This window comes from Myiozetetes cayanensis, unplaced genomic scaffold (assembly GCF_022539395.1).
Source record: "Myiozetetes cayanensis isolate MyiCay16 unplaced genomic scaffold, myiCay2020 scf6-25, whole genome shotgun sequence".
Lineage (NCBI taxonomy): Eukaryota > Metazoa > Chordata > Aves > Passeriformes > Tyrannidae > Myiozetetes > Myiozetetes cayanensis.
In genome coordinates this window covers 14,725,407-14,752,099 of record NW_026087853.1, presented here as the reverse complement: position 1 = coordinate 14,752,099, position 26,693 = coordinate 14,725,407, and the positions used below count along the sequence as shown (strand labels likewise).

The window sequence follows — 26,693 nt, the reverse complement described above, 5'->3', positions numbered from 1 at the left end:
ACTGGAAAAACACCATTTAGTTTTGCAAAACTTGCCATAGCCTCTCCCAGTCCCTTACAACTCCTGTCACAGTATTCTCTTAAAGCATAAATTTTTTCACCCTTTTCCAGCTGACTCCATTCTCTCTTAGTTCTTATGGCAGCCTCTAGTACCAGCTTTCAAGACAGACCTTCACATCCCAGTCTAACTTTCCAGTATAGCAACCCTTCATAATGATAACTTCATTTGTTACTTTTAGTAACTGAACTATTTCACTCGACACTGTTAGGTCAGGTTAGTTTTGCCATAGTACTGGCATTTTGTAAAAAACGTTCCCAAGTTTTCCACCTTGCCTTGAACATCTCCAGTGCTGCTAGGAACTGATATTCTATTATTATGGTGGGCAAAGAAGCAATTTTTAGGATAAAATTTTTGGAGAAATTTATAACTGATTCCACCTCCCGCCCCCTTTTCATTTAAAAATGCAAATCCACAATTCAAATGCTCTCAGGACAGCTGGGTTCATGTTTAACCAGAAAAAAAGAGTGAAATTGTGTTGATATCTTCACATCAGGTTAACATCCAGGTTGTAATCCTTTCCTGCGAACTAATGATTTCTGGAGGATTTCTGCCATGTTCTGTCTTAAAGCCATTTACCTGTGGCTGAAATAATACGCCTCCAAACATCTGGACAATCAGAAATAATTTCCAACCACACGCTGTTTCCCGATGCACTATTTTTCTAAGCTAAGCAGTAGCTATTTTTATACCACTCTTAGCACTTAGAACTTTCCTCATTACAGAAAAAAAAAGCAAATTCTACTTTTTAATTCTTCTCAATTAACTGAAATCAGAAAAGGTCTGTTCACTTCACTATCAAGTCCCACGTTTGAGGAACTGCTGAAGAATATGTAACAGGAAAAAGGTTTCCATGACATTGTGACTCTGTAAAGGATCAGATTTTTTGGTAAGGAGTTACTCTGTCACTGCAAAGCACACCAACTCCCTAGCAGCAATTTCCACAGCAGCCATTTTATTTTACTTCAAACCAACATCATCATCATGCAGCACATGCAATTTTAAGCAAAATTTGTTTCCTTGTGTCAAACAGATTCCCTGACTTCAGAGTGCAGGGTATGGGTACTGCCAAAGGCACATCCACTTGGCTTTCTTGGAAACCTATTAGCTGCTTCCTTCAAAATCTGTCCTGTAACAGAAAACACCATCTAGAGAATTAATGAGCCACAAACACAAACTGAGGCACTCCCATCACTGAACGGCATTACGTGAAGTGTTGTGTCCAGAATCATTCAAAGCACTACTTAGCAACCTTCAGAGAGCTTCCCTCCCTGTCAGGAAATGTCAGCATCCTCTTTCCCATGCAGAACTGGGAAAAGCCAGTGTGCTGACTCCCAGGGCTTCTGCAGAGGTCCCTCTTGCCTGATGTCCCACAGGCAGTGGAGCACAGCTGCAGCTGGAGGCTCAACCTGTGGCCTTCCCACAGCCCGGCCCGGCTGCCCATGCACGGTGGGTTCTCAGTGGCCTTCAAAGCTGTGCAAATTGAAACACCTCCTATTTCACCTTCACTTCTTGGAAGAAATCGAGAAATGGTCTAGCAGCTCTGCCACATCCCTTTCCACCACAGGAAAACCTCTCCCAGCAGCTCCTGCCACCTCACACAAGCTGGCGCCTCACATCACCTCCACCAGCACAAAGGATTTGCTGATTATTCTCTCTCTCTCTAAACACAATAGACTTCTTCCCTGCGTGAGCTCTCACACACCAAAACATGTTTTATCCTGCCAATAACTGCTCTGGGCACCTCACAGCACTGTGAGCTTCAACAGCTGTTCCACTCTATGACTTCTGAATTTAGAATCCTCCCATACCTGAATGGTTCTATGTAAGTATTTACTGCCTTTTTATTCAAACTCACTAGAACTGAGAAGATAAACTGACAACTGAGGTGTGTCACTGGGCAGGTATTTATAGCAAAAGCAGATCTACAGTAACTGACAGCTCACAGATCGGTTCCTCAGCAGTCCAGCCTGCACACACCCTCCAAAAAGGAGCTGAAACAAAGGACAAACACCAGTCTTGAACCTTTAGTGGCCTGGCCAAGAATCCATTTTGAGAGCAAATTTCTGGAAGAAGAATTTCAGTTTACCAAAATCACTCAGCATGTTCTAAAACTGTCATATAGCACATAATTTAAAATTTGTTGCAAAACTGTGGTTTACAATTAACACAGGAGAGAAGACAGAAAGTGCCTTTTGCCATTCTCTTCATGTTGAAAGATGAATAATTTCTCACTTTTATAAGGCATCCTGAAAGTTAAGCACAAAAACGATTGTACAAAATGCAAGCTTGGTCAAAACTGACAGCATGTTTGGCCTTGCCTGAAGTGGTCAGAGAAACATAAAAATTTAATGGTCTGATTCTACAGTGGCCTGGAAGTCATTTAATTTGCATAATCAACCCTCCTAAAGTCTTGAGTGAAGAAAGAGGTCACAATTAAATGAAAAGATTTCTGATGCACCTTCCATGGCAACATTATAAAAATGAATGCAGCTCTGCCACACAGAGATGTAAATCAATACTGAGGCTTACAAAGAGCTACTGCAGACAGATGTCCATCCAGCACTATGAATCACACTTTTGTGGGATTTTTAATTTTTCCAAGGAGAAAAAGCACAACATCAATCTATTTTATTTAAGCTTTATTATAAACAATTTTGTAGTTTCCAGCATGGGATTGCTACATATTAGATAACAAAAACATCAAACGAATCAGTTTTAGCTTTTACTAAATTAAATCAGAACCAGCAAAACAAGTATTTTTTAAAGGATTTAGTCTATTGCAAGAAAAACAGCTTTACAAACATGGAATTAAAGATACACATTTGATCATATATACATAAGCAGCTGATGACACTCCGGACAGAAACATACAAGGAACTTTTTGCACATAAATAGATTTTTAGAAGTATATTTCTTTCACATGTGTACAAAATTATTTTGCTTTCTATACTGAGAAAAGTTCTTGGAGACATAAACAAGGATTTCTAAGTGACAAAATCCCACATACCACTTAGGATGTGGGCTGTCATGCACACAAGGATGTAATAACACAATTTACACAGCATTCCTATACAGTACTTGAGCTTCTTATATACATACTTACAAGACACTTTCTGTACACGAGATGCCACCTTTGCAATTGAAATGGCACCTCCCCTGAAAGGCTGCATTAGTTCCAGTGTTTGTATAAAAGGTATAACAAGTTTCAAAAGGCAGCACCACTCTGTTTGCAGAGTCAAGGATCCACTGAGCTGCAGCTATAGTGAAGGCAGTGGGGTCATTAGGCTGGCCTCTGTGTTTATACAGTCTCAGAGGGGAAGGTTGAGATGTGACCCATGAAGTCCATACAATATCTATAACATGTTGCTGTGGCAAAAAGAATTGATTTTACCAGATCCGTGGGTAAAGCCACGCACTTTTGCTCTTCAGCTTTATCTTTACACTACTTAAGCCAAGCACTTGGTTCTGGTTTTGGGGGAGAAGTTTGGCTTTTATATTACCTTTCCAGTATGGTTAAATTATTTATCAATGGTGGGGTTGGGTTTAGCACACACACAACCTGTGAAATTTTTCTTTAATGCAGGCAAAAAGGGTGCACAGTGCAGCAATGACAGAGGACCCTGGTAAGCTTCTCCTGGAGTGGGGAATGCTCAGCACCTATGAGAATCAGGTGTCAAGTCTCCTGTGAGATTAGGCCAGACTTCCACTTCATTTTAGGCACAACAGTGTCAGAAGAAGGGCTGGGGTTTTGCTCCTTGCTTCTCTAAAATCACACTTTGTCTATCTAGGAAACAGCACCCAGAGAACCCTCAGAGCAGCAAGCAGGTGATGCCTTTTAAGACCTGACAGTGTCTAGATAAATGTTACCTGGACAGCCATAACAAACACACATACTAGAGCTGCACCTGTGGGTTACACACAGCCATACTCATACCAAACCGTCTGCTGATCCCCCTGGGGGTCAGGAGACCCAGGAGTGCTGTTGGAGCTGCTTCCTCTCACAGGCTCCTCTACAGCTTCAGCGCTGCTTTCTTGCAGCTTACCCTGGCACTTAGTAAGTAGGGCATCACCCTGGCCATGCCCTAAGGAAGTATTTCCCTCAGTGCTGCTGGAAACAGCTCTGCCAGGGGCCCCTGTGGCCACCTCCTCAGTACGAGGGGCTGGTTTGGGTTTGACTTTTGAAGGAGTGTGCGATGCAGACAAGTAGTGCTGCCCCGGGTTCACACGCTCTGGTTGCTGGGCATTCAGACTGCTGGTGGATGCAGTGGGTGAGGCAGAGAACTGAGGGAAGGAGAGCGGCCTCTCATCTTTCGGTGGGGCCAGGGAAAGGCGCCTCGCGTCCAGCTGCCGACAGCGGGAATCGACACCTTGCAAGGAACCTGCCACCTTTGCAGACTGTGGCCTCTCTCTTAAGATTACCTGGGAGCTCGTTGGCACAGAAGCCCTGGTGCTCTGACTGACAACATCCTTGCCCCCGTGCAGCTCTGCTGCTGACTTCTGAGCGCTCTCCTGCCTGTAGGTCTCTGGGCCAGTGGCTCTGAGGAGGTCTGCAGAGGCTAAGCTGAATGCCCTGCTCAGGGACGTGCTCCTCCTGCTCGTGGCTCCAGGTTGCTGAGGCTGTGCCATCTGCCGCATCCCGCTGCCAGGCTGGTGCTGTGGTGTGTGAGGAGGCTTAAGGGACCCCCCTTGGGAGTTTGCCAGAGCGGGTTCCACTTGTCTGAGGTTTGGTTTCACGTAATTTCCAGGTTTAGCTGTTCTTCCTTCTTCATTGACAGTGGTCATCTTCGCAGTTGGAGCAACAAGACTAGGGGATATCTTAGCAGCCTCCTTTCTGGGTGGCTGAACCAGCAAGTTCCCAGTAGCTGAAGGCTCATTTGCTTTCCTAAAATAATCGCTGAGCAAGTCATCTCTGTTACTGGAGGTGTCCTGGTGTGAGAAAATATGTACATGTCACATTAATGACAACACTTTGTGTTTAAAGAATCATGCAGGACTTTGTGCCATCTTCCTTCCCACTTAATTCAAACCAAACACAACCATAGATTTTATATTTAAAGTGGGGAATGGAAGAGATAAATGTTTACAATGGGTATCAATCCAAATCAAGGAATAACGTGCTCATCATACTGAGATTGTGACAGCCATGTTTGCCAGGTTAATTGTCATAATTTTTGAAAGTTTTGTTTCACTTGCAAGCTGGACAGCAGCTCTTTTGCTTCCTTTTACATCAGCCACTGTCACTGTAACATCAATATCATAGTAATGACATCAGCATTGGTATCAGCAGATATCAACGATGTCTGTCATCCTCCAGAATACAGCTCATCTGGATGACTCTACTACAACTTCAGGAACGTAACAGAAGACCATGCCCTAGGCAGATGTGCTAGCATTACAAGAAAGTTTCATTCCTTCTCCATTGATTCCCCTCACCTCTCCCAGACAATATATTATATATGCTAAAAGCTGTGTGTACAATATAATAAAATGTACAAAACATCATTACAAAAATGGAGATATGATTGTTTGCCCACAATGAACTTTTAAATTTTAAGTCTGACAATTAATCTGGCAGTAAAAAAACCCATACAACGAATAGTTCATGGGGATGGTCCATGCAATCCAAAAACGGTGATGTTTGATACACTGCCTTTGGATTATTAGTACAAGGTATGCTCAGAATAGCTGAGAGCCATGCTGTTTTCACAAAAAACGTGCTCAACAAGCTCATGAAATTTACTTAATTTCTCTAGGAAATATTCACTTTGCTAGTGTGCAAAATATTTCTTCCAGTCAAAAAAAATCGTTTTCCAGAAGCAAATACCAGCAATGGTAATAGTGCAGTGTGAAGATTTCTATGCTCAACTAAGTGTTAAAGCATGAGGGTTATTTTTAACTTCAATTTAAATAGCTGTTACACATATTAACACTGCAGAATGACTAGTCCTCCGAAAGCACGCACGTGTATGAACAAGCACTGGAAATACTTTATGAGCAATTAATGCAAGTGATCTGGCAGCCTTTAACAACTAAGAGTTACAGAACGCTTCTATAGGTATTAATATGCTAGCAAAAGCTGCAGTAAGTTGGAGCTGTTGCCTTCATAACAAGAACAATGGATACCCTGGAGATATAGAGTGAAGCAGATCTCCTATTCCCCCTGCCTGTCCTGTGCCTCACGCTGTCGGGACATGAATGACTGAGGAGCGATTCGAGTGACTGCGAGTGTTCCTGACGAATGGAAGGACATAGGGAGTAGCAAGAGGGATACAGTGCATCAGCTTCTAACAGAAATTGCTGCAATGAAATCATTTCACTCTCATTTAAACTGTGCCGATGCTGAAAAGGAACAAGGAGGTCAGAAAGAATGAAAATGGAGACATGGTCAGGCAGTTACTGACACACAAAGATAATAATTTTACATATCTCTATAAGCTAGGAATTGTACTTAGGATAATGAAGGAGTAGGAGGTACATTTAAACATTGCTCTGAAAATTCAAGGACCAAAATTTACTGGTGCCATAAAATAGTGCAGCTCTGCTGATTTCAATACTTCTACCAAGGCATTCATGAAACAGAAACATCTGTTCATTTACACTACCAATTAATTGTTCTTAAGATATTAACATGCTCAATACTGCACCGCCTCACTACTGTACAGCACGTTTGAACAGTGAAAGACAAATGCCATCTTAGAAAACAAACATTTCATTTCTGATCGCTTCAGTGAGTGACATATTCCTGCAGTCGTTGAACCAACAGGGCAGTGCCAGTCAAAACATAAACGTGCAGCACGAGGAAAGTATCGAGAACATGCTTGGCAATAAAAATATTCTCTCTCATATGCACTGATATTTTCAGATTAAGAGATGGTTTTAACAACTGCATATTTTGCACTTTAATTGAAAACTATTTTAGGTTTCGGTCCTATTTACAGATTTAGCAGCAGAAAATTACATAGAAAACTTACCAGGACCTGAGAACTGACGATGATTTAAAACAAAACCCTGACCACATGTGTTTGCCGGTAAAAAGTCCCAGCAGTCCAACACATAGCACTTGCAGTGAATTATATGCCTGACTTGTCATAGATGATACACCAAAATAAACGAGCAGAGTGTTATGTGAAAGTTAATCTTCTCTTAGTTATTGAAACTGTTCATTCATTTTGCAAGATTTGACAGTACTTACGCATATGAACAAGGTTCGTCTTGTCTCTCCTTGTTTCCCTATGCCCTCGTCCTCCTGAATCAGCTTTGAACAGTTTTTTGACATCTGGAATGGACAATCTAGCTCTCTTTACTTACACTTGGTGGAGACAGTCTGTTGCTCTCTTCCAAGAACTCTTCCAAAGTTACCATCTCACTGCCAGGTGAGGCAGCCCGTTGCCTGCCTGGGTAAGACTGAGATGGGTTACTCTTCTGAGGTTTATCGTAAGAGATCAAACCATTCCGGTGGGAGGAGGACTCTTGCCTGCTGCTGGGCTTTAACATGGCAGAAGCAGAGTGAAGGGGATAGGTGTCTCGGAGCAAGGCTGGTGCCTCTCTGCTTGGCACCGTATCTTCACTGCTGAGGCTCTCCGTTCTACCATGCATATGGTCTAAGGAACCTGAGGAGAAGCATAACTATCATCAATGACACTGCTCTCTCTGCCCTCATTTCAGTAGATTTCTCACTGAGGTAGAAATTTTATCATTCAGGGCTATTTCAACACAGACTGGGTGGCAGTTTTACCTTACTTCTCCTACAGAGCTCAAGGCAATCAGAACTTGGAAAGATCAGGACTAGTAAATGTGTTACAGCAGGTACTTTGAGCCTCTATGTTAAACACAACTACTTCTCCAAGGAATAACACAAATAGAATTGGCAGCCTCTTTACAACCTCTGTGTCACTAGAAGATCTCCCAGTCTTGGCTGTGTGATCTGAAAGCCAGCACCTGACAGTGGGAAAGCAGAAAGCAGATTTTTCCAGTGTCAGGTCTCCAGGCATCCTTCAAGGATGCACAATTTCAGCAAAGGAAGTCTTCAGAGCACGTGATTCCATACACAAGTGGCGCACACAGTAAGAACCACAGAGATCCAGTGTTGTAAAGAGTAAGAGTGGCCTGATACTTCCCACAATATTGATGCCAGTCAGACTGAAGTAAAACTAGACTGCCTGCCTTAAAAGCCACCCCTTGCCAGAATCAATCTCAGAAAAGTACTTCTAGCAAGCAGCTTTGATTCCCCAGACAGCCATGTCCAGATTTCATAATCATTACAATTTCAAAACAACAGTCTTCTAAATTAATTGGAAAGAAAATGGCATTTTGCATACAGTTTCATGGAATTTCACTTCCTGTTTGTCACAACTCAGCTGTAAAAGCTTTACCTTTTAAATTGAGAGGTGAACTACTGCTGGAAGCGTTCCTACTGCTCTCTAAACTGCTTGGCCTGGACACTGAAAAAAACAAATCAAGCACAGAACAAACAGATCTTAAGTTCCTCTGATTCCCTAAAAGACTTGGTTTACAGCCTGCCTTCTAAAATAGGACCTGTGCAACTAAGTCACTATAAAAACATGAACAGCATAATATCTAGAGGATGCCAAAATCTGGACAGAATAGAAACCATTTTCATTTTTAAAGTTGTTTACCATCCATCTTGTTTATCTCAGTTATTTTTTGCACAAATAAATATGTTTTGGGTTTTTTACAGCAACTGTAAAGTAATGTAAATACTGAAAAAGCTCAACAATAAGTTGCTGTCTCTTTCTCAGTTTTCTTTGGAAGGAGCTGGCAGTCAGCCTGCAAATTAAGTCTTCCACAAATCTCTAAACAGGCAGTGCTGCTGTTTCAACAGTGTTCCCGCTGTGCATCCACACGCCAGATTTTTCATATTGCTGATTTACTCCCTTAAGAAAGGAATTGAACATTGTCTAGAAAAATCAGCAACAAATCTGTAGGACATGCATTAAAAAGTCTGTTGGTGGGGCAAGGTAACTTGCCTCAATGTCAGCATTGGTTTTCAAAATTTATTTTGGCAAAACATCCATTAAAAGCCTCTCAATAGAAAACCAGAAATATTTAAGACTCACATTCCCAAAATGGTGCTGCATTACTACATCTCCTTCTATCATGTTAATTTAAAATATTCCAGGACAGTTCACGTGGATGCAATGAAACCGGTCTTAATGCAGACGTTTAGAGCACTCATTTATGCTATAAGCTTACCATGCTGCCTGGTGCTTGCCAACTCCACCTCAGGGGACTGTTCACATAGATTATCTTCTGAATTATAGCCTGGAAAAGAAGATAAAAGGTAACATTGTACACAGAAAAGTTAACCCTTCAGGTCAGTCTCCAATGCATTCTAGCAGTGTAGAAGGCTGAGGTGGTTGAGGTTTTATAGACCCCAACACTGGAAGAGCAGCCACCCTCTATCCACTGGGCAGGGAACCAGAGAAGAACTGACGCTCAAATGTGGTCTGTCAGGTTGGTGACATTACAAGACTGAGGTAACCCTGTATCTGATCAATTAAAGCACTACGCACATAAAGTAGGAGTGAAAATACTAGTGCTCTGGTTTTGTACTTGAATGTCACTAGTAGCCTTGCAGGAACTATGAAGTGCCTGACTGGCACTAACAGCTGGTGTATCAGATGCACCACACACCTTTTGGTCTGCTCTGGAGCCTGGAGATGGGGGTGGAAGTGTGCAGGTGAATAGCTGAGGTTGAGTAAGTCCTGGGACCCATTTCCACACAGCAGGGTTTTGTCGCAGAGTCTGCTGAGATTTCAGCATTATCATTGCTGCCTCCATGATGGGAATTCCTTTTTTGCTTCAGGTCCATTACCACTGATGGGGAAAGAGGTAAATGAATAAGATTCAATGAAAAAATAGCATTAGAGGATTTTTATTTATCTGCCCATACAAACATGACAAGCAGGCACAAAGAAACTGCACAACAGAGGCGCTTAGTTTTGCAAGCTTTTCCATAAACAGTTCAGTAGTGGATAGGAAATTTCTGCCACCAGCTTGTCAATCATGTGTGCTCTCTATAAAGTGTGGGAGTGACAAGGGCTGCTTAGTGCTGGTGGGAGGGTTGATATTATACATGCAACAATTACCACGAAAGGAGGAAGAAAAGGAGCAAAGACATGAATCCAGAAAAGATAAGTGAGGTGTGAAATTCCCATAACATTATTCCTTGTAGGTACATTTTATAAGCACTTCAGTAATAAAATAGAATAAGGAAGGACTGACAGTAGTCACGCTCTTACTCAAAGAAAACTAATACTGATTTGGAAATTATCTAGCATGATCCACTCACTAAGCTAACTGCTTTCGGGTTTAGATCTTTGCTGTGGGCAAGAGCTCAGTCTTTACAAGGTTGAAACTCTGCTGCTCTTATGATGTTCTGGTGCAATGATTTTTAAGTGGAGTTCCTGGGATCTTAGCAGGAGAACAACAGAAACTGTCTGCTAGAATATTACTTAGATTCAGAAAGCTGAAAAATTCTTTTTACTGGTGCAGTAAATTAATTCACTTATTGCAATGTGAATGTTAATACTTTAAGGCACATGTAGAACAAAATTTGAAGAATTTACTACAGAAAACACACTAAATGAGATGCAAGATCCTACTATTTTGTACATTTCTATGGAATACTTGATTAAATAATAGAAACTAAATGTTGAAAACACAGCAGAGGGCAGCAGTCAAAATCAACAGCTTGTGGAGACAATGGACAGACAGTTCAAAGCACAGAGCAGCTGCAAAGTTGTATTAGACAAATGGATCAAGCTACTGTCATCTTAGATGGCTCCTGGAAGCTGACTTCAAGAACAATGTTTTCTCCCACAGTTTGTGTGGGTTCAACAGCACTTGCTCTCAGAACTGAAGTTTATGCTGTGCCTGGAGGGGCAATTACTGGCTAAAGCTTGTCATGCAAACCTGTATTTCTAATGGACTTTGTAGATGCACTTAACACCTTCTGTAGATGCCAAAAATATTAATTGCCTGGGAAACAAACATTCTCTACAAATCCCAAAATGGGTTGTTCTGCCAGAGTCCCTGGTTGTGCTGGGGAGGGACTGAGGGACAATTCTCAGAATGAGAAGGGGGATGAGATCTTTCAGCCTCTTTGCTGTAGCATACTGTCCTGGACCTGTACACTCATTTCAGAAGCCACCAGGTCATGACTGTGAGGCAACAAGAATTCTGGGCAATGGATCAGAGATGAAGGTTATTTCCTGTCTTAAGAGAACAAATTTAATTCCTTCTTCCAAAAAAATCAGTTGAAACTGAAGCAGCAGAAACTGAAACTTCATCTCAATTCAAGATGAATTTTCATAGTTGGAAGTGTAAAACCTTACTAAATATCAGGTTTGAATGCAAACATCAAGACAGTTGGCTGAGAATAATTTTTCCCATAGCTTCCACTCTATATTCAAAGCTAGATTATTTAAAAGCAGACAAAGATGTTAAAAATCCTGCATTTTGTAATCATTTGGTGGCACAGAATATTGGAAAAGTCTCTAGTATTTGAGACCGTATTTGTATTTTAGTAGAACTACAACATTGTAGAAAGCATAGCAAAAGCAAATCAGTTCAACACTTCAACTGGACACAATGCAAGTATGTGATTGCAAGAAAATATCAAAGCAAACAGCAACTTCACTTACTTACAATATGCACCACAGCCAATATACATACGCCAACTGTATGCCATGAAGTCCCCTAAAAGTGTGCTGCATTGAAGAAATGATCCACAGTGTGCAATTGTGATTCATCTTCTACAGGAAAACTTAAGTCCATGTTCACTAATCTTTGCTTGTATTTAGAGTATTGTAAAGACATGCTGAGTGTTTCTATCAATGTGCGTGTTCTATTAAGGCGTGTGGGATTTTTTTGTGGGTGTTTTTTTTTTTTTTTTAATATTTGTCAGAAATAAATGAAGAAAAACGCTAAAGAGAAGGTGTTAGAAAACTCCCAATTCCGGGAAAGAAAGAGGTTCATTAGGGGAGGATGGGATGTCGGAAGAAGACCAGAACCGGAGCCGATTAGAGAAAGATTGATGATTCGATGGAGACTTAGGAGACTTTTCTTTATCCTTGCTTTTGCTTCTCAAAAAGGCAATCTTTTTGCGCAGTGCAGCTAAATTGTTATCACCCAGGTATCCCAAAAAGAAGAAGAAAAAAGGTAAAATGAAAGCATTGTAAATAAAACTTAGTGTCTTAACACAGATCAAAGACTACACAACCAGTAAAAACGAAAAGGCTAAACAATGACTAACACCTATATTGGAGGACTGATGAATGCATAGTTAATCATAGCTAATCTGACTCAGATTAATGCATAGATTAACACATACACATAAAATATAAGCAAGTCCTTTAAGAAATTACTGTTAGATCACCCAAAATGTTTTTACTTAAAAATATAAAATCAAATAGATGTGCATGTTACTCAGTGATAACATACTCAAATGTCCTAGACGTCTTCTAGGCTTGAATACTGATGGCTTCTGAACTCTACATAAGTGTGTTTCACATAAGTAAGTGTGTTTCACATAAGTAAGTGTGTTTCACATAAGTAAGTGTGTTTCACATAAGTAAGTGTGTTTCACAGAACATCAAAACAAATGAAGCCTCAAAGATTTTTGTTTTCTCTGGCACTTCACAAGGCTCGTGATTCTGTGGAAACCCAAGCCCAAATTCCCATGTTGAAACCTGCAAGTGTGTTAAACCCTCAACATCCAGAATCACATGGATGATCTGAGACATGTGCTTTTATTTTAAGTGAATAAATGACCTCAAAGAATTAGAATGGGGAGAGAGAAACAAAATCCAGTCAAAACAAAAGCTTCAGACAGACAGATACTTGCAGTAGTTTATAACAAGGGTTCTACTTTTTTCAGCTGCTCCCCTTCCATTTCCCACACTCCGCAGTGGGAAGACAGGAATTATTATTCAAGTCAAATATCAAATATCAAAATTGGCTCTTGAAAAGTATTCCTGGAGGACAATAATCTATATATAGAAGCTGACAGCAGTGCTCTCAATAGAATAAACAAAGCTTAGGGTATACATTGCCTTTAATAAGGATGACAGAGTATTTATTTTGAGGAGTTTTCATTTAATTTTCCTATTATTAGGAACACCTGATTTACTGTATAAACTAACTAAACAGAAAAAGAAATCCTTCCATCTTCCTTACGTTTGTCTTAGTGTTAAAAAATAATTTCAACACTTTATATTAAGAAATCCCTAGTCTGATTCGAAGTCAAAACACGGCAAAGTCCTCCAAAATAACCAGGTTACACTAAATTGGCATTTGCCATGTTATTTGTTTTGCATGTGCACCACCTGCTGGCAGTGGCTGTCAGCCAGATCGTGCCTGTTGAATGAGCAGCCTCTGCTCCTGAACCACACACTGCTTTAAACTGAAACTGCTCTGCTGCAAAACCCCACTAAATGAAATATTTCAACCAGCTTATTCAATCACATGCAATACATTCAGGCAAACTAAGAACTTTATACAGAAGTTGAAGGAAGAAGTACTAGATAAAAGGAAGAAATCAAATTAAAACCAACCTCCTACCTTCTCGTTTTACTCCAATTTTTACTTTAGTTTTTTGCTTACTAATACTTTTATTTTACTAAAAAAAACCCAACAAAACAAAACAAACCATAAACACTAAAACCCCCCATAAAATATAATGTGACTGAATATTAACATATCCTATATATTAAATCTTTTTAAAATATTTTTCAGCTCCTGATTTTAGGCTGGGCATTCCTTACCTTTGTTTGAAGAACTCCCAGGGTTCTCTCTCTCTTCCATAGGGTTTGACCCTTGAGAGGTATTATCCTGAGACTCGTGTTGATGTTTCAATTTCTGGGAGGCAGATGGAGAGTTTACCATCTCTGGGGATTCAGAATGCCATGTGGGGCTTTCTGCTGCTGGTTTCAACCGCTCCCTTGCAGTCTCCTTCTTTGGCTTGATTAGTTTGACTAAGGCTCTGGCTCCAATCCAGTGGTTTTTTCTGATAAAGCAGGTTTTGTGAATGGAATTCAGAAAACTCTACAAGAAATACTCCCCAGAGAAGTTTACAGCTGTGCTAAAAACATTGAGCCATCCTACATTCTTCTTTGTTTACTGTCATGAATCAGTTAAAAAAATGCAGCACGAATTTCACAGAACTTGAGATCCATTTCTCCCCTGAAGTCAAAAGTACTTTACAGAAATATTTTTCAGCATGAGAAATGTGAGAAGGACAACTGTTCCCTCTGCTAGAATTCTAAACTACACATATGGACCCACATGAGACATTTTAACAGTGTGAAAAGCTCTACTACAGGAACAGACTGAGGAGGAAAGAAATCTAAACCGCTTTAAAGTTGAATCCCTCTCTTTGATAAGGCTACCAGTCAGAGCTACGTATGGTGGAATTAGCTTGGCTCTTTTTTGTTGCTTTTAATATAATTTTTAGAGTCCTTTCTCACCAAGAGATTGCTTATCCCCTTTGAAAGAGCATCTCTGGAAGCTCCAAGTGCTGCTTAGTCACCATATTGGGAGCAAAGTGGCTCTTTCACAATTAATACCGTTTCAGATTGCTGTACTAATACAGAGGGCCCACATGAGGTCCCGTGCTCTACATTAACACAACCTGCTGCTTCAGGAATAACCTGCTGAGTTAGAGTGAAGATTGCCCTTATTTAGATAAAGTTTCTCTTATCCCCAGTTAAAGAAAGCCCTTTCTTGCTCTCACAAATCTGTACAACAGCAGAACTGAACCCATGTGGGACTTACTTTTTTGGAGCAGGATCATAGAACTTGTACTGATCCATTATCTTCTCTTCAAGTTTTTCTTTGTGTCTCCTTAAGGCATTCAATTTGTCACTGTGAGGGGGAAAAGGTATTCTGAATCAACTGTATGAAATTAAGCACAATCAAAAACCTGAAGACCAAGAGCATCCAAGAGAGGAAAGAGAATGAAATATCTTCCTATCCCAAACCTTCAGAATCCTACTGAACTCATTCACACTCTGTTTAGAAAGTGCAAATGCAAAAGACTACCAAATCTGCTGATGGATGACTTTTGTGCATAAGCACGAAGAGTGAAAGAACAACAGTAGATGGTGGTGCTAGATTACTCACTAATACCTCAGTCAAAGTTTGTCTGGTGGGTGTTAAGACCAATTATATCTTTTACTCATTATTTTATTAACCTCCACAGTGGAAGTTAGCAAATCTTATTTTCATTCAGGTAGTAGGCCAAATGTACCTCCACCACAGAACTGTCAGACACCGAGATAAACATGTTAGAATATATCCAAACCATATTCAGCCAATTTCAGCAAACAATTTCTAAAATTTCAACTACATAAGCCAGCACTGATACAAAACTCAACTCAGTAACTCCCACATCATCCTGATGTGCGTAGACTAAAATTCTTAGGATTAAGAATGCTTTTCTTCCTTCTTCCATACCAACAACAGAAATTCACTTGCAGTGAGAATAGGATTCTTTTCTAAATGTACAGTGTCTTTAAGCAGGGTCACACTGTACATGAAGGATGCAGCAACGTACGTTCGTACATGCATCCTTAAAAACTACATCAAAGCAGGTATTTCTTAAAATGCAAATGACAAAAACTAGAGGAGAATGAATATTTGCTATTCTTAACGAACTAAATATAAAATGATTCTCATAAGACTAAATTTTCGTTGCAATTCAGCTGTTTTTCAAACTCTTCCCAAGCTTTCCAAAACCACTCTTCTTTGAGAAGCACCACTGAGTTTAGCATTCCATCTTTTATAACTAAGTTTTCCACATAGGTTGATCAATATTATTTGAAAAGAGCTCTGCTTGCCCAGGTGTCTCCTGAACATTCCTTTGCAGTAAGACAACGTGAAGAAAATTTGTGCCTTCTCCCATTACATGTATCTCCCACTTAAACACCCCCTCTTCCAGCCAGATATCAGCTAGACCTATCATTCTGCTCCCTGCCCTTCTACTCCCAATAGATGATTTGTATTCTATGTTTGCCTAAATGGCCTTTTTTAGGTTTCACAATTCAAATCTCTTTTTGCTTACATGTACTGCTTCTGTTCTTCATGATACTGCTCCTTGCTCTCCATGGTCTGCTCCAGTAACATCTGATTCTGCTGGCTCAGCATCTGAATTTGACTCAGGAGGTGATGGTTTTCTTCTTCCAGATTTCCCTTTAGACGTGACAGCAGCTATTAAACAAGACAAATGAATCTCTCCTCTGATCTGGCTTCCCTGGAGTGCACTATAATCAAGCTAACACAAAAGCATGGCAACTCAGGATAAAAATCCATAAACTTTGGGGTGTTGCCACATAGTTTGACCTTCCATACATAGCATGTCAAAAACTTCACACGATGACAGTCAGCTCTGTAACAGAAATGCAGCAGTAGCTGCATACCTATAGCTACTCACCTCACAGTGGTTGTCCAGCTTGGTCAGAGAGATATCCATGGACTGGTGCTGTTCCTTCAGCTCATCGTAGCGAGCTTGCCAACGATTCAGCTCCAGCTGAGAGTTATTCAAGGAAGTTTTCAGCTCTTTAGTGTGTGAATGCAGCCCTTCATACTCTGCCTTTAGTTGGCTGTGCAAGAAATTCACCCTAAACATGAAGAAGCCAGCATGCTTGTGAAGGACACTTCACAGAAAGGACCTCACATTTAAAGACCACACCACCAGTTTGCAGCTGTCACTGAATCAAATCTAGTTCCAAAGAATAACTCCTAAGGACATTTTTTATTCTAAGTATATAATAGAATTTTATTAGGAAATAGTGACTATTTCCTCAATATGTAAGAAACACATCACAAATTTCTGAGGTACAATGTATTTAAGAGCATATATATAGAAAGGCAGCTCTGTTTTGCAAAAATAAACACTCACAGGTTATTTTTCTTTTCCTGATGCATAAAAAATGAGCATTTAAGTGTCCTGAACTGTGAAACACTGTAGTATTCTAAGATGATATTGTGGCATTCTTTTACAGCTTTTGATAAATCTAAAAATGTCTACAAATCATGAAGACATAAATAAATAGATAATTAAAAAAGATTAGCTTCTGTATCTGCTGACAGGTCAGTTAAGCCTGGCTCTTTGCCAGAACTGCAATCAACACTTTGCAACATTTTCCTCTGCCCCTGTTAGAAACAGCAAACCTGAGGAAACCTCCTCTGCAGTGTTCTGAAGTACACTTGTACAACTGTAACTCAACATGTGACTTTTAAATATGATTCAACCTGACATTGCTTTAACTTGATACGGTCTTGGCCCCTTACTTGTACCAAACTGTTTCTCAAAACACCTCTGTAGCATGAACAGTGGCAAGGATATAGGGATCCTGGTGTTTTACTGCTGCATTATGTAGAGTTTGGATGCTGGATCTCAAAAGGGGTTCTGCCATGAGTTACCAGCTACCCAGTGATCATGAGCCACTAAGCCTGCTTTTAGTAACAGAAACGGCAGGTTTTTTCTGGGCAGAAGAAAATAAATAATGGTAGGCAGCTTCTAGAGCTAAATCATATTGTGTAAAACCCATAAACTAGCTCTCCTTAAGGGAAAAAAAAGCAGGGTAAGAACCACTTCACAGAATTCTAGATATTATCGGGCGTGGTTGGGCATTTGTAGTTCCACCTAAAGGCACTTAGAAACAGCCAATTGCAGAAAACACCTGGGACCTGAACCACACGTGGAAGCCTATTTTGTATGAACAAAGGTCCCAGAATCAGACCATGTCTGAAGCACCAAATAACAGTAGTTGATGACAGTGTTCAATGAAGCTGATAAACCTTAAATGAGTTAAAATTATTAAATTAGTAAGACAAATTGAGAAAAAAGCAGACACATTAATGAAAGTATTCTTTGGAGTTACAGTCAACATCTGGAGTTACAGTCAACACAGCAAAACAACCACTGTTTGCATAATTGACTTTTTAATCTTATAGAAATTAGAGAAGGAACCATACCTGTCCAGTTCCTCCCTCAGCTTCTGGTTTTCCCCAGTAGTTATTGCATTTGATCTTCTCTCTTGTTGCAGAACCTCTCTCTCAGTTTTTAAAACTAATTCCAACTCTTCCAATTCTGCCTTGTGCTTCATTAAACTGTTGTATCTGCAAAAGGAAGAGTAGCACATTTGTGGTTAAACATTTACCAAGGCTGAAGATTTCCACACTATGCATGAGAATTCAGCTTAGTAAACAAGTCAGCAGAGAGAGTTTCAGAAAAAAAATAATCAAAAAAGCAGTATTTTTTTCAGCAAACTAGAACAAAATTGCCAGAATCTTCCTTCAATTCCAAATTCTGGCCATTTGGTAAAAAATAGGAGATTCTCCAGGGTGAGTGGAAACTGCACCACTAAACTGGAATCCCATTCACTAATAATTGTCAGTGGCACGTGTCAAAAACCTGACTAAAAAGCAGTAGACAAAAAGCAACAAGAAAGTAGTGCTGTGAGTTTATTAAGTAACAACCTAATGCGTATTAGTTTATATGCACAGGTAATAGCATCCTGCATAGCTACTAATCTCCTGCATATTCCAGACAGATGATGAGGAGAGTATCAGTGAGTTGACAGCAAAACACCTTTAAGCAGGGGCTGACTCACCTGCCTGAGTGGCTCTACTTGTTCACTAGTGAGAAAACCAAGAGCAGTGTTGGTGCTTGCATCCAGGCTGCCACTGTTATTTGGTTTATGTAACTTGTGCATAAAGCACTCCCTAGGAGATGGGTAGAGACAGAGGGCTGATGCCATCAACTCTGTCTTTAATTTTGACCTGTGGAATGCTAAAGTAACAGAGGTGTGGAACAACTCCCCTGATATTTGGCACAGGCAAATATTAGGCAGGCTCAGCCTCCCTGAGGTGCTACGCCACCTGCTTCCAGAAAACACTGCAAAGAACGAGGTGGACTGAGATCACAAAACAGCAAGCTGTTCCCAGATGTTTTTAACTCTGGTGGCCTCTGTCAGGATCTGTGCCCATACACACACCAGCAGAGGCCACTGGGGACACTGGTGCAGTGAATGTCAAAAGTCATCAGCACGTTTTTCTGTGACTGTGATAAAAGGATATTACCCTATCCGTGTCAGTAATGGAGAAATATTCTTCTAAGCAATTTTAAAACAGAAATGAGCTGCTTAAAAAGCTAAGGAGAACAAGCATCATATTCATAATTTTTCATGCCAGCAGGGATGAATGCAGAGCACAGTTACTCTGCAGTCATGAAAACTCCAAAACAAAACCAAAACCAGCAGACAGCACCAAATACACTGACTCCTGCCAACTTGTTTTTCTTTCATGCTACCATTCCCTTCATCCCAGGGTCAAATTACAGCCTGTCCCAAATTCCAGTCCATTGAAGGGCCACACAGAAAAGTACCTGTCTCCCAGACAAAGGCTGCTTTATGCTATTCATTCCTAGTAACAGCAGTAGACTTTAATTAACCTTATTTATTTGTTTTCTTCCTCCATTCAGTTCTCGGACATTTAAAATTCAATGTCTGTACAACAAATGGAAGAACCTGAAAGCAGAGGAAGGTTTCACATCCCGCTCCAAGAAGGATTTTAGACAGACTGCGTGCCAATCCAGAGTCTGAGAAGACTAACTCTGCAGTCAGTCCTTTGGCAGAGATGATCACGGCTGCCTCTGCAGAAACTGTGTTGTAAATTCTTCTGCCATTTCTGTATGATAGGGCTACTCTGTTCACTTTTATCCAAGCTCTCTGATTTTTAAGGAGGGTTACCAACAGGGAAGCAGTATACTGGTCCAGTTTTACCAGCCTGGCCCAGCACCACAGGCTGCCACACTGAGCCTGAGGTAGACCACAGCTGCTCTCCTAGTTGCTAGATGAAAAGTAAGAAAGAAGAGACTGTGCAAAAATGCACATGGTTCTGCATCTCCAGAGCTCTAATGAAATCATTAGGCAACATTTTCTTGTACTCCAGATTCAGCACCAGAGTCCACCATTTGAGCACAACCTGTGCAACCTGACAAGCTCTAACACCAAGCTTACCCATCCTGTCAAATACTCAACACTCATGTGTTTTTTTAAGCTTCAGGCTCTTGGACAGAAGGATTTAAAAAAAACATGCATATGGAATCCACTTTTGCTCTGATACAATCCATTCCTAGGATTGAACAATCATATTCCTCTTTACTCCTTTCGGTTTTCACTCTTTCTGCTGCCTTTTTAGGAGGGTAGGTATTTGTGACTGAGAGAACTTAAAAAATGGTCAGCTGTGATAAAAGGCATATGGCAATAGGAACCCAGAAAAACAATTACCAGTCAGCACTGGTAACACAATAACACAACTCCATGCAATATGCAACCCTCCACAGCAGGGATTGTTCTTCCAGTGTCTCTGCAGGATTAGACTTCCCCAGAGTAAACTACAAAGAAATGCTCAAGGATCTGTTAATCAATCATAGCTAGCAAGTTATTGCCTTCCCTTAGTAACGTGCAGTATGCAAAGCAATTTTAAAATGCAGCAGGAGAGGCCAGCCTCTCTGTCAGCCAAACACCACAAAGTCAAAAAAATGCTACTAACGGTAAAAGAGCCCAGCATATTAACTGTCCTTTTATTGCTTAGTCAAAACCCACACATCTGTGGTTTGCTGGGCTATGACAGGCCATTTCACTGCAGTTACACACAACCCATTATTAAATCCACATTTTGGTGTTAATACTGTGCAGACAGAACCAAGAGAGATTTGATGAAGTTTGCTCAGGTGCAGAAAATATTCTGTGGTTAGAATGCATCAGAGTGAACTGCACAAACCTTGGGGACCTTGGTTGTACACAGTGCTAGGTGTCCACACGCTAGCTAAAGTTGCTGTGGATTTTTCTCCATGAGCTGCAGTCACAGGTTTGTGCAGAAGTGTAATTATGCCTTAAGCACCAGAACTATGATTATAGTGCTGTCACCAACTGAGAAAAAACAATTACCTTGGACTTGTGACAAGCAAAACCATTCTCTTGAACACCGCACAAAAAAACTTCTTGGCTGCACTGAGCTGCTCTGGGGAAAATTTAGCAGGTGGTGCATTCTAGTTGAAGTTGAAAGCGAGATATTCCATTTTAGCAGTTAAATGCCTTAGAGTAGCATAAGAAAACAGTTTTCTTATAGTTTTTTTTAACTTTCTCCCTTCTGCTCCCTCAGCATAGCATATGATGAAGGGAGAACAAAACATACACTCAAAAACGTGGCTGTTTCCTGACAGTCAAATGGAGACACAGGTTGTCCTTGGACAAATCACCTTGATAAGTATCTTTTGAGGCTGATCTGCTGAGGAGGACAGTGCACTCTTAAAACTGCCAAACTCAACCTGCTTTGAATGTAGAGAAGGCCACCATCTGCTCCCCTGCAACATCTCTCACTGGCAGTCACATCTCAGAAAGAGGAGTTCAAATTGCTATTCATTACAGTGGTGATGGAGCCCTTATTGCTACAGATAACCTATTCTTTGAGAAATGCTTTTTCCTTAAGCTAGAACTGTTTAATATTTGGTACTCATCAAGCAAAGAAAGAACACTGCCTTAACACACTGCAGCAGTGTGATAATCTCAAGCAAACCCCGAATCAACGAGAACCATTAATCAGTCTGAGAGAGACTTGGTAAGCAGGAATAGTGTCTGTGAAATCACTTACAGCTCATTTAGTCGACAGCCAAGCAGCTGTCCTGTCACACAGCCCCAGTGGATATTTTAATCACAACAGGTTTATTTCTGTACTTTATAAAAATCTACCACACATTGTATTTGCCAGCTCCTTAGTCCTTGAGAAAGAAAAGTTTAGTGCCAATTTTCAGTCCACCATCAAGGATCACTACTGAGTTGCTCTGAACCCAACTCATGATCTTGCATGGAAATGAAACCTAAATACAGGTGTTTGGAGGAAAATCACTGAAATGTATAAGAAAAGTTTTGAGAGGCGAGCAGAGCAGAATTTATGTAGTAGAACATTACGTATATTGTTCAATCCACACACAATTGTCAGAAAATGACAGTGACTAGAGACTAAACAATAAACAGATTACCAATTCCCTAATTCAATTGAAGGGCCTGAAGGAAAAGCTTTAGATTGTGAGAAGTAGAAGAAAATAAGTAACACATCACTATCTCATAGCTGGGTTAATGGCTTCCATCAGAGAGCCTCCTTTGACATGACCATTGATGCCACACAAAAACTTCGATGATTTAAATTTCTCAAGATACATACTACTCACATGTGGGCAACTACCTATCTGACTTGCAGACTTCATGATAAGAGATACCATGCACAGTAGAACTGGGAAAATCTTTTTAAAGCTGCACATTATTATAGCACAAATCCTTAAATGCAGTAAAGGCATTTAAGCTACTTCTGACTAATGATTCACATATACCCAAGCCCATGGTTATCTAAGTATCACCAGTCACCTCTGGTCTGCCACCTTTAGAGGTCTAAAATCTACTGGCTAGAGCTTTGCAATGTCCTAATGACAGCAAGAATGAGTAGGCACTTTTTCAGAGGAACAACTTAGTAATTTCTGTTTGAAAGTGTAGACCAACAATTAAGAAAAAATTTATAACATGGGCACATTCAGGCTACACTTATATCACTGAGCAGTGAGCCTACCTCTCACCCAAACCTTTGTGCTCCAGATCCAGGTTTTTGTGTAATGTTTTCAGGCAGCTGTGCTGGTTTATTAGCATTTCATACTCTGCAGACTGCCGTTCATGCAGTGAAGCAAGGTGTTCGTGGTCTTGAAGCAATGACTCATACTCTGCTTTCAGCTGCTCCTTCTGTTTTAGTAGATTTTCATTCTCATTCTCCTTGGCTGTCTGCTGATTTTGGAGTAAAGCATTCTGGGCCATCAGTGAAGCACTCTGGGAGCTGAGAGTTGAATTTTCTACCTAAAGTTTCTCAAATAAAAAGAAAGTATTACTTATTCACATCTACTGGTAGATACAAACATTTTGTAGAACCTTGTATCCACATAGAGTTAGTCAAGAATGCATCCACTGCCTTGTAGACTTAAGACATCTATTGAAAATTTGGCATCATTTTGGTATGACTGTTGGTATTATGCACCGTATAAAACCATACTACCAGCAGTATGAAAATTATCACAATAACCTCCAAATTGTTTTACTAGAACTTCTTGAGCCTGAAGACAAAGATGAGCTGGAATACTCACAACTCAATTGCTTCTCTGACAATGGTGTACAAAGTCAAAAGTTACCCCACATTTATGTACAAGTAATAAAAGATTAAGTTCACCTAAACTCAAAAATATTAACTGCATCACTATGTATGTGGACAGTACTTCTAACAAGTCCGGTTTCAGTAGACAGTAATGCACTGATTTTATATGTTGCTAATATAACTCAAATACAGGTGAGAAATAATTAAAGAGAATAACAACAAAAAAATCTCTAACATGCAAGAAGAAAAGCTTGTAAAGTGAAAGTCACGACAAAAAAAAAAAAAATAGAGCTAATCCAATGTTGTCCTTTAAAACTGGTCTCTTTCCTAGGCTAAGGTTATTTTTTCAAAATTCAAGTGAGTTTTAAGAGTATCTATATTCCACACCTTGCTGAGGACAGCTACCAGGTATCAGCTACAGAGTCAATTTCCCTCCTAGTTTGGAGACGTTTAGACCTCAAAGCTCCACCTTATGGGCCTTACCTTTACATCAGCCTACCAACACAAACATTTACTTATTACCTATCATCTTCTACACTACTATAATCAAATCCAGTCTCCTGGCACAGAGGTGCAAGGTTATCCTGACCTGGAGTTTGGCTGTCTGCGTCTGCAGGGTAGTATTGTGCTCCTGAAGGAAGACATTTTGCTTCTGTAGTGTCAGGATCTGATTGTTGAAGGAGACATTCTGTGTTTCCAAATGCTTTAGCTGTTCTTTAAGGAGTTGCTTCTCAGTATGCAGGGCTGCATTCTGAAAGAGAGATGGCATTGAAGGGGTGACAAGAAGAAAAGAAACAGCTGTTCTGATCATCTGGAGTCCTATCAAAGATAAGAGTCAATTAGTGATGACCATTCTGCAACAAACGTGCAAAAGCAAACTCTCCCCGGCACTAAATGAAGGTAGGACAGATGTTATACACGGGATCAATCCCTGCAAAGAGACATGAAACATATGAAGCACTTAAGTCCCATGAAGTCCTAAGAGACTTTGAAGGGATTTGGTAGGCTTAGGTGCTCCAGAAAACCCACCAGATTCCTTTAAGCTCATAAATTCGGTTTCCAGCAACCCATTCTTGATTGAAAGAGAAGTCTATGAGCTAAGAGGAAAAAGGAGAAGGCTTACATTCCTTTCCAGTTCAATTGCCCTGTCCTTCAGTTTCAGCAGCTCTGTGGTAGCCTCCTGGTGCCCCATTTCCAATTTCTCATTCATTTGCTGGTTGGGAATGAGTTCCTCTGCTGAACACCTCAGTGACTTCTGGTCATATTGCCCATCCTCTTGAGTCTGCTTAAGTGCATCAAAGTCCTTCTTCATCTACAAAGTCAACAAGCAACAACCTTCAACATCTGAGTGAAGTGGGATTATGTGTTAATAATGAAGGGATATGATGCTCCTCTCTTGCACTGTACAGACTTTCAAAGTTTCAACAACACTCGCTGCACAGATGGGGAAACTGAGACACAGAGAGGTAGAGGAATGCACATCTCTTGTCCTCCAGTCAGGTGCCCTTTGACTCAAGGTCACTGTCACCTAACAAATAGGCTGTTCTTACGTGAGATGTTTCAAATGCAGCCTTCCTCAGCCTATGATTCCACTAAATAAGGCAGAGAAACAAGACCACGGCAACAAAAAAGCCCCATGGGAAAACAGACCTGCAACAAGTGATTGCACAAAAACTCCCTTCTGCTGTGCCCCTAGCCCGAAATTTTTTATTAATTTGGTGTCATTATATAGAACGGGACAAGAAAAGGCAGTTCAGTCAAAAAAGGTTCTTGGGAAGCATGTGTATGGGGAGGGACAGAGCTGACCTGTTCTTAAAAACAAAACAAGAAACTCCACAAAAACCCCTCAAAAAATCCCCAAACATGTAAATGTGCAGAACTGCAATGCGTACAATTAAAAGTCACTTAACCTCTTACCATATTTAGATCATTCTGTAACTGCTGGTTCAAGTTCAGAGAGTCTTTCACTTGAGCTTCCAGCATTGCAATCTTTTCCTCTTTCAAAGCTAGTGTTGATTTTAGTGCCGATTCAGTTTTGCTTTCCAAAACCTTGTATTTTCTGAAAAACACAAGAACAGCTCTCCAATTCTGCCACTAGGATATGAGCCACCGTCTACATAGCAGACTTCACCTTTATCCATTCTAAATCTCACTCCATATTAAATTACATGGGCTCTATTCTTCAGGAAAATTATTTCCTCTACTGCTGCAGATTGTTACTGATAGATTATAGCTGGAGAACTTGCTTTTGGAAAATCCAGACAATTTTAATAGAGGTAACACCAGCATGGTTGTACAGAAAATTCAAAGAGTTAAATAACTTGAAAAAAAAAAAAAAAGTTTTTCTCTTTTTGCCCTAATTACCTTATAGAAATTTCTTCTTTTTATATTCTTGACAAGGAGAAAAATTCACAGTCTAAAGACTCCTATGAGATGAGTATGTTTCTCTAATTAGGTCTTACCAAGAAGCCTATATACACGTGGGTTGTTGTGTTGGGGTTTTCTTTGTTCAGCACTGTAAGACTTGCAAAGGAATTTCTTGCAATCAGGAATTTCTGAGGCAACATCTATGTTTACATTAACAGGTGGCTGGATCACCAGTTACATGGATTAATGACAGACACTGTTGAATAGACACTGTTCTTACTTGTAAAGAGACTATGAAGAAAAATACACACTGAAATAGCTACTCTGCTGGGGAGTACAGAGGAAACATAGAAACACTGCTAGCATGGAGAGAGAAAATGGCATTTCTTCCTTCCACCCAAGAAAACAGTTTGCAAAACCTACAGTATACTGCCAAGCTTGCCTCAGAAAAATATCCAAAATTGTTACAGGCAATTGGAACAAGACAGATGAGAACCAAAAAGAAATGTAAAGGGCTTGAGTTAGGCTGAGTTCAAAAGAATGACGAGGAAAGCTCAGTTTCCTTACGTGTCATCATTGCCATTGTCATCCTCTAGTAGCAGCTCTTTGTTCAATCCTATCTTCTCCAGTTCCTGGCTCAGCTTGTCTAGCTCACTAGACAACTGTTGACTCTTCAGCTTCTCCAGGACCAAATCCTGTAACAGCACTAACATGATTAGTTGCTCTGCAAAGGGTGATGATAATTATCCAGCACTATATATGCATTTTTTAAAGTACTGAAAAAGTCATAGGATAAAATCCTAGTTTCAAGCAGGTCTGCTAAAAATCTTCATCAGTGACAGCTGAAAGCAGAATAAAACTGACTGCTTTTATTTACAGGTTACTTGAAATGAATCTGTAGAACGCTTCTTTTGGCCTTTGTGTCACTCACTGTACTGAATTACTTCAGCCAATGCTGGCACCATGCCCACCTGCCAAAAGAAGGAATGTGTGTGGGCCAGGAGACACCCCATCTTCGTGCCACAGAGGGATGTGCGCAGGGACAC

At 40.4% G+C, this 26,693-nt stretch overlaps 1 protein-coding gene across 6 annotated transcripts in view; it reads right to left on the bottom strand.

Moving 5' to 3' along the window:
- Positions 1-2,703: 2,703 nt before the first annotated feature.
- Positions 2,704-26,693, bottom strand: part of CCDC88C (coiled-coil domain containing 88C) — a 98,167-nt gene continuing 74,177 nt past the window's right edge. Inside the window, exons 16-31 of one of the 6 annotated variants that reach the window (XM_050337030.1) lie at positions 26,215-26,342; positions 25,198-25,339; positions 24,404-24,592; positions 23,870-24,031; positions 22,711-22,988; positions 18,061-18,204; positions 16,514-16,700; positions 16,145-16,290; positions 14,857-14,946; positions 13,848-14,089; positions 9,715-9,897; positions 9,274-9,342; positions 8,433-8,501; positions 7,369-7,670; positions 6,184-6,399; positions 2,704-4,986 (exon numbers count right to left, since the gene is read on the bottom strand). In XM_050337030.1, the coding sequence (XP_050192987.1) occupies positions 3,973-4,986; positions 6,184-6,399; positions 7,369-7,670; positions 8,433-8,501; positions 9,274-9,342; positions 9,715-9,897; positions 13,848-14,089; positions 14,857-14,946; positions 16,145-16,290; positions 16,514-16,700; positions 18,061-18,204; positions 22,711-22,988; positions 23,870-24,031; positions 24,404-24,592; positions 25,198-25,339; positions 26,215-26,342 (3,561 nt within the window). In that variant the 3' untranslated portion in view covers positions 2,704-3,972. Of the gene's footprint in view, positions 4,987-6,183; positions 6,400-7,368; positions 7,671-8,432; positions 8,502-9,273; positions 9,343-9,714; positions 12,199-13,847; positions 14,090-14,856; positions 14,947-16,144; positions 16,291-16,513; positions 16,701-18,060; positions 18,205-22,710; positions 22,989-23,869; positions 24,032-24,403; positions 24,593-25,197; positions 25,340-26,214; positions 26,343-26,693 lie in introns of those variants that run through there. The other 5 variants (XM_050337033.1, XM_050337034.1, XM_050337031.1 and 2 more) reach the window with 5 other exon arrangements.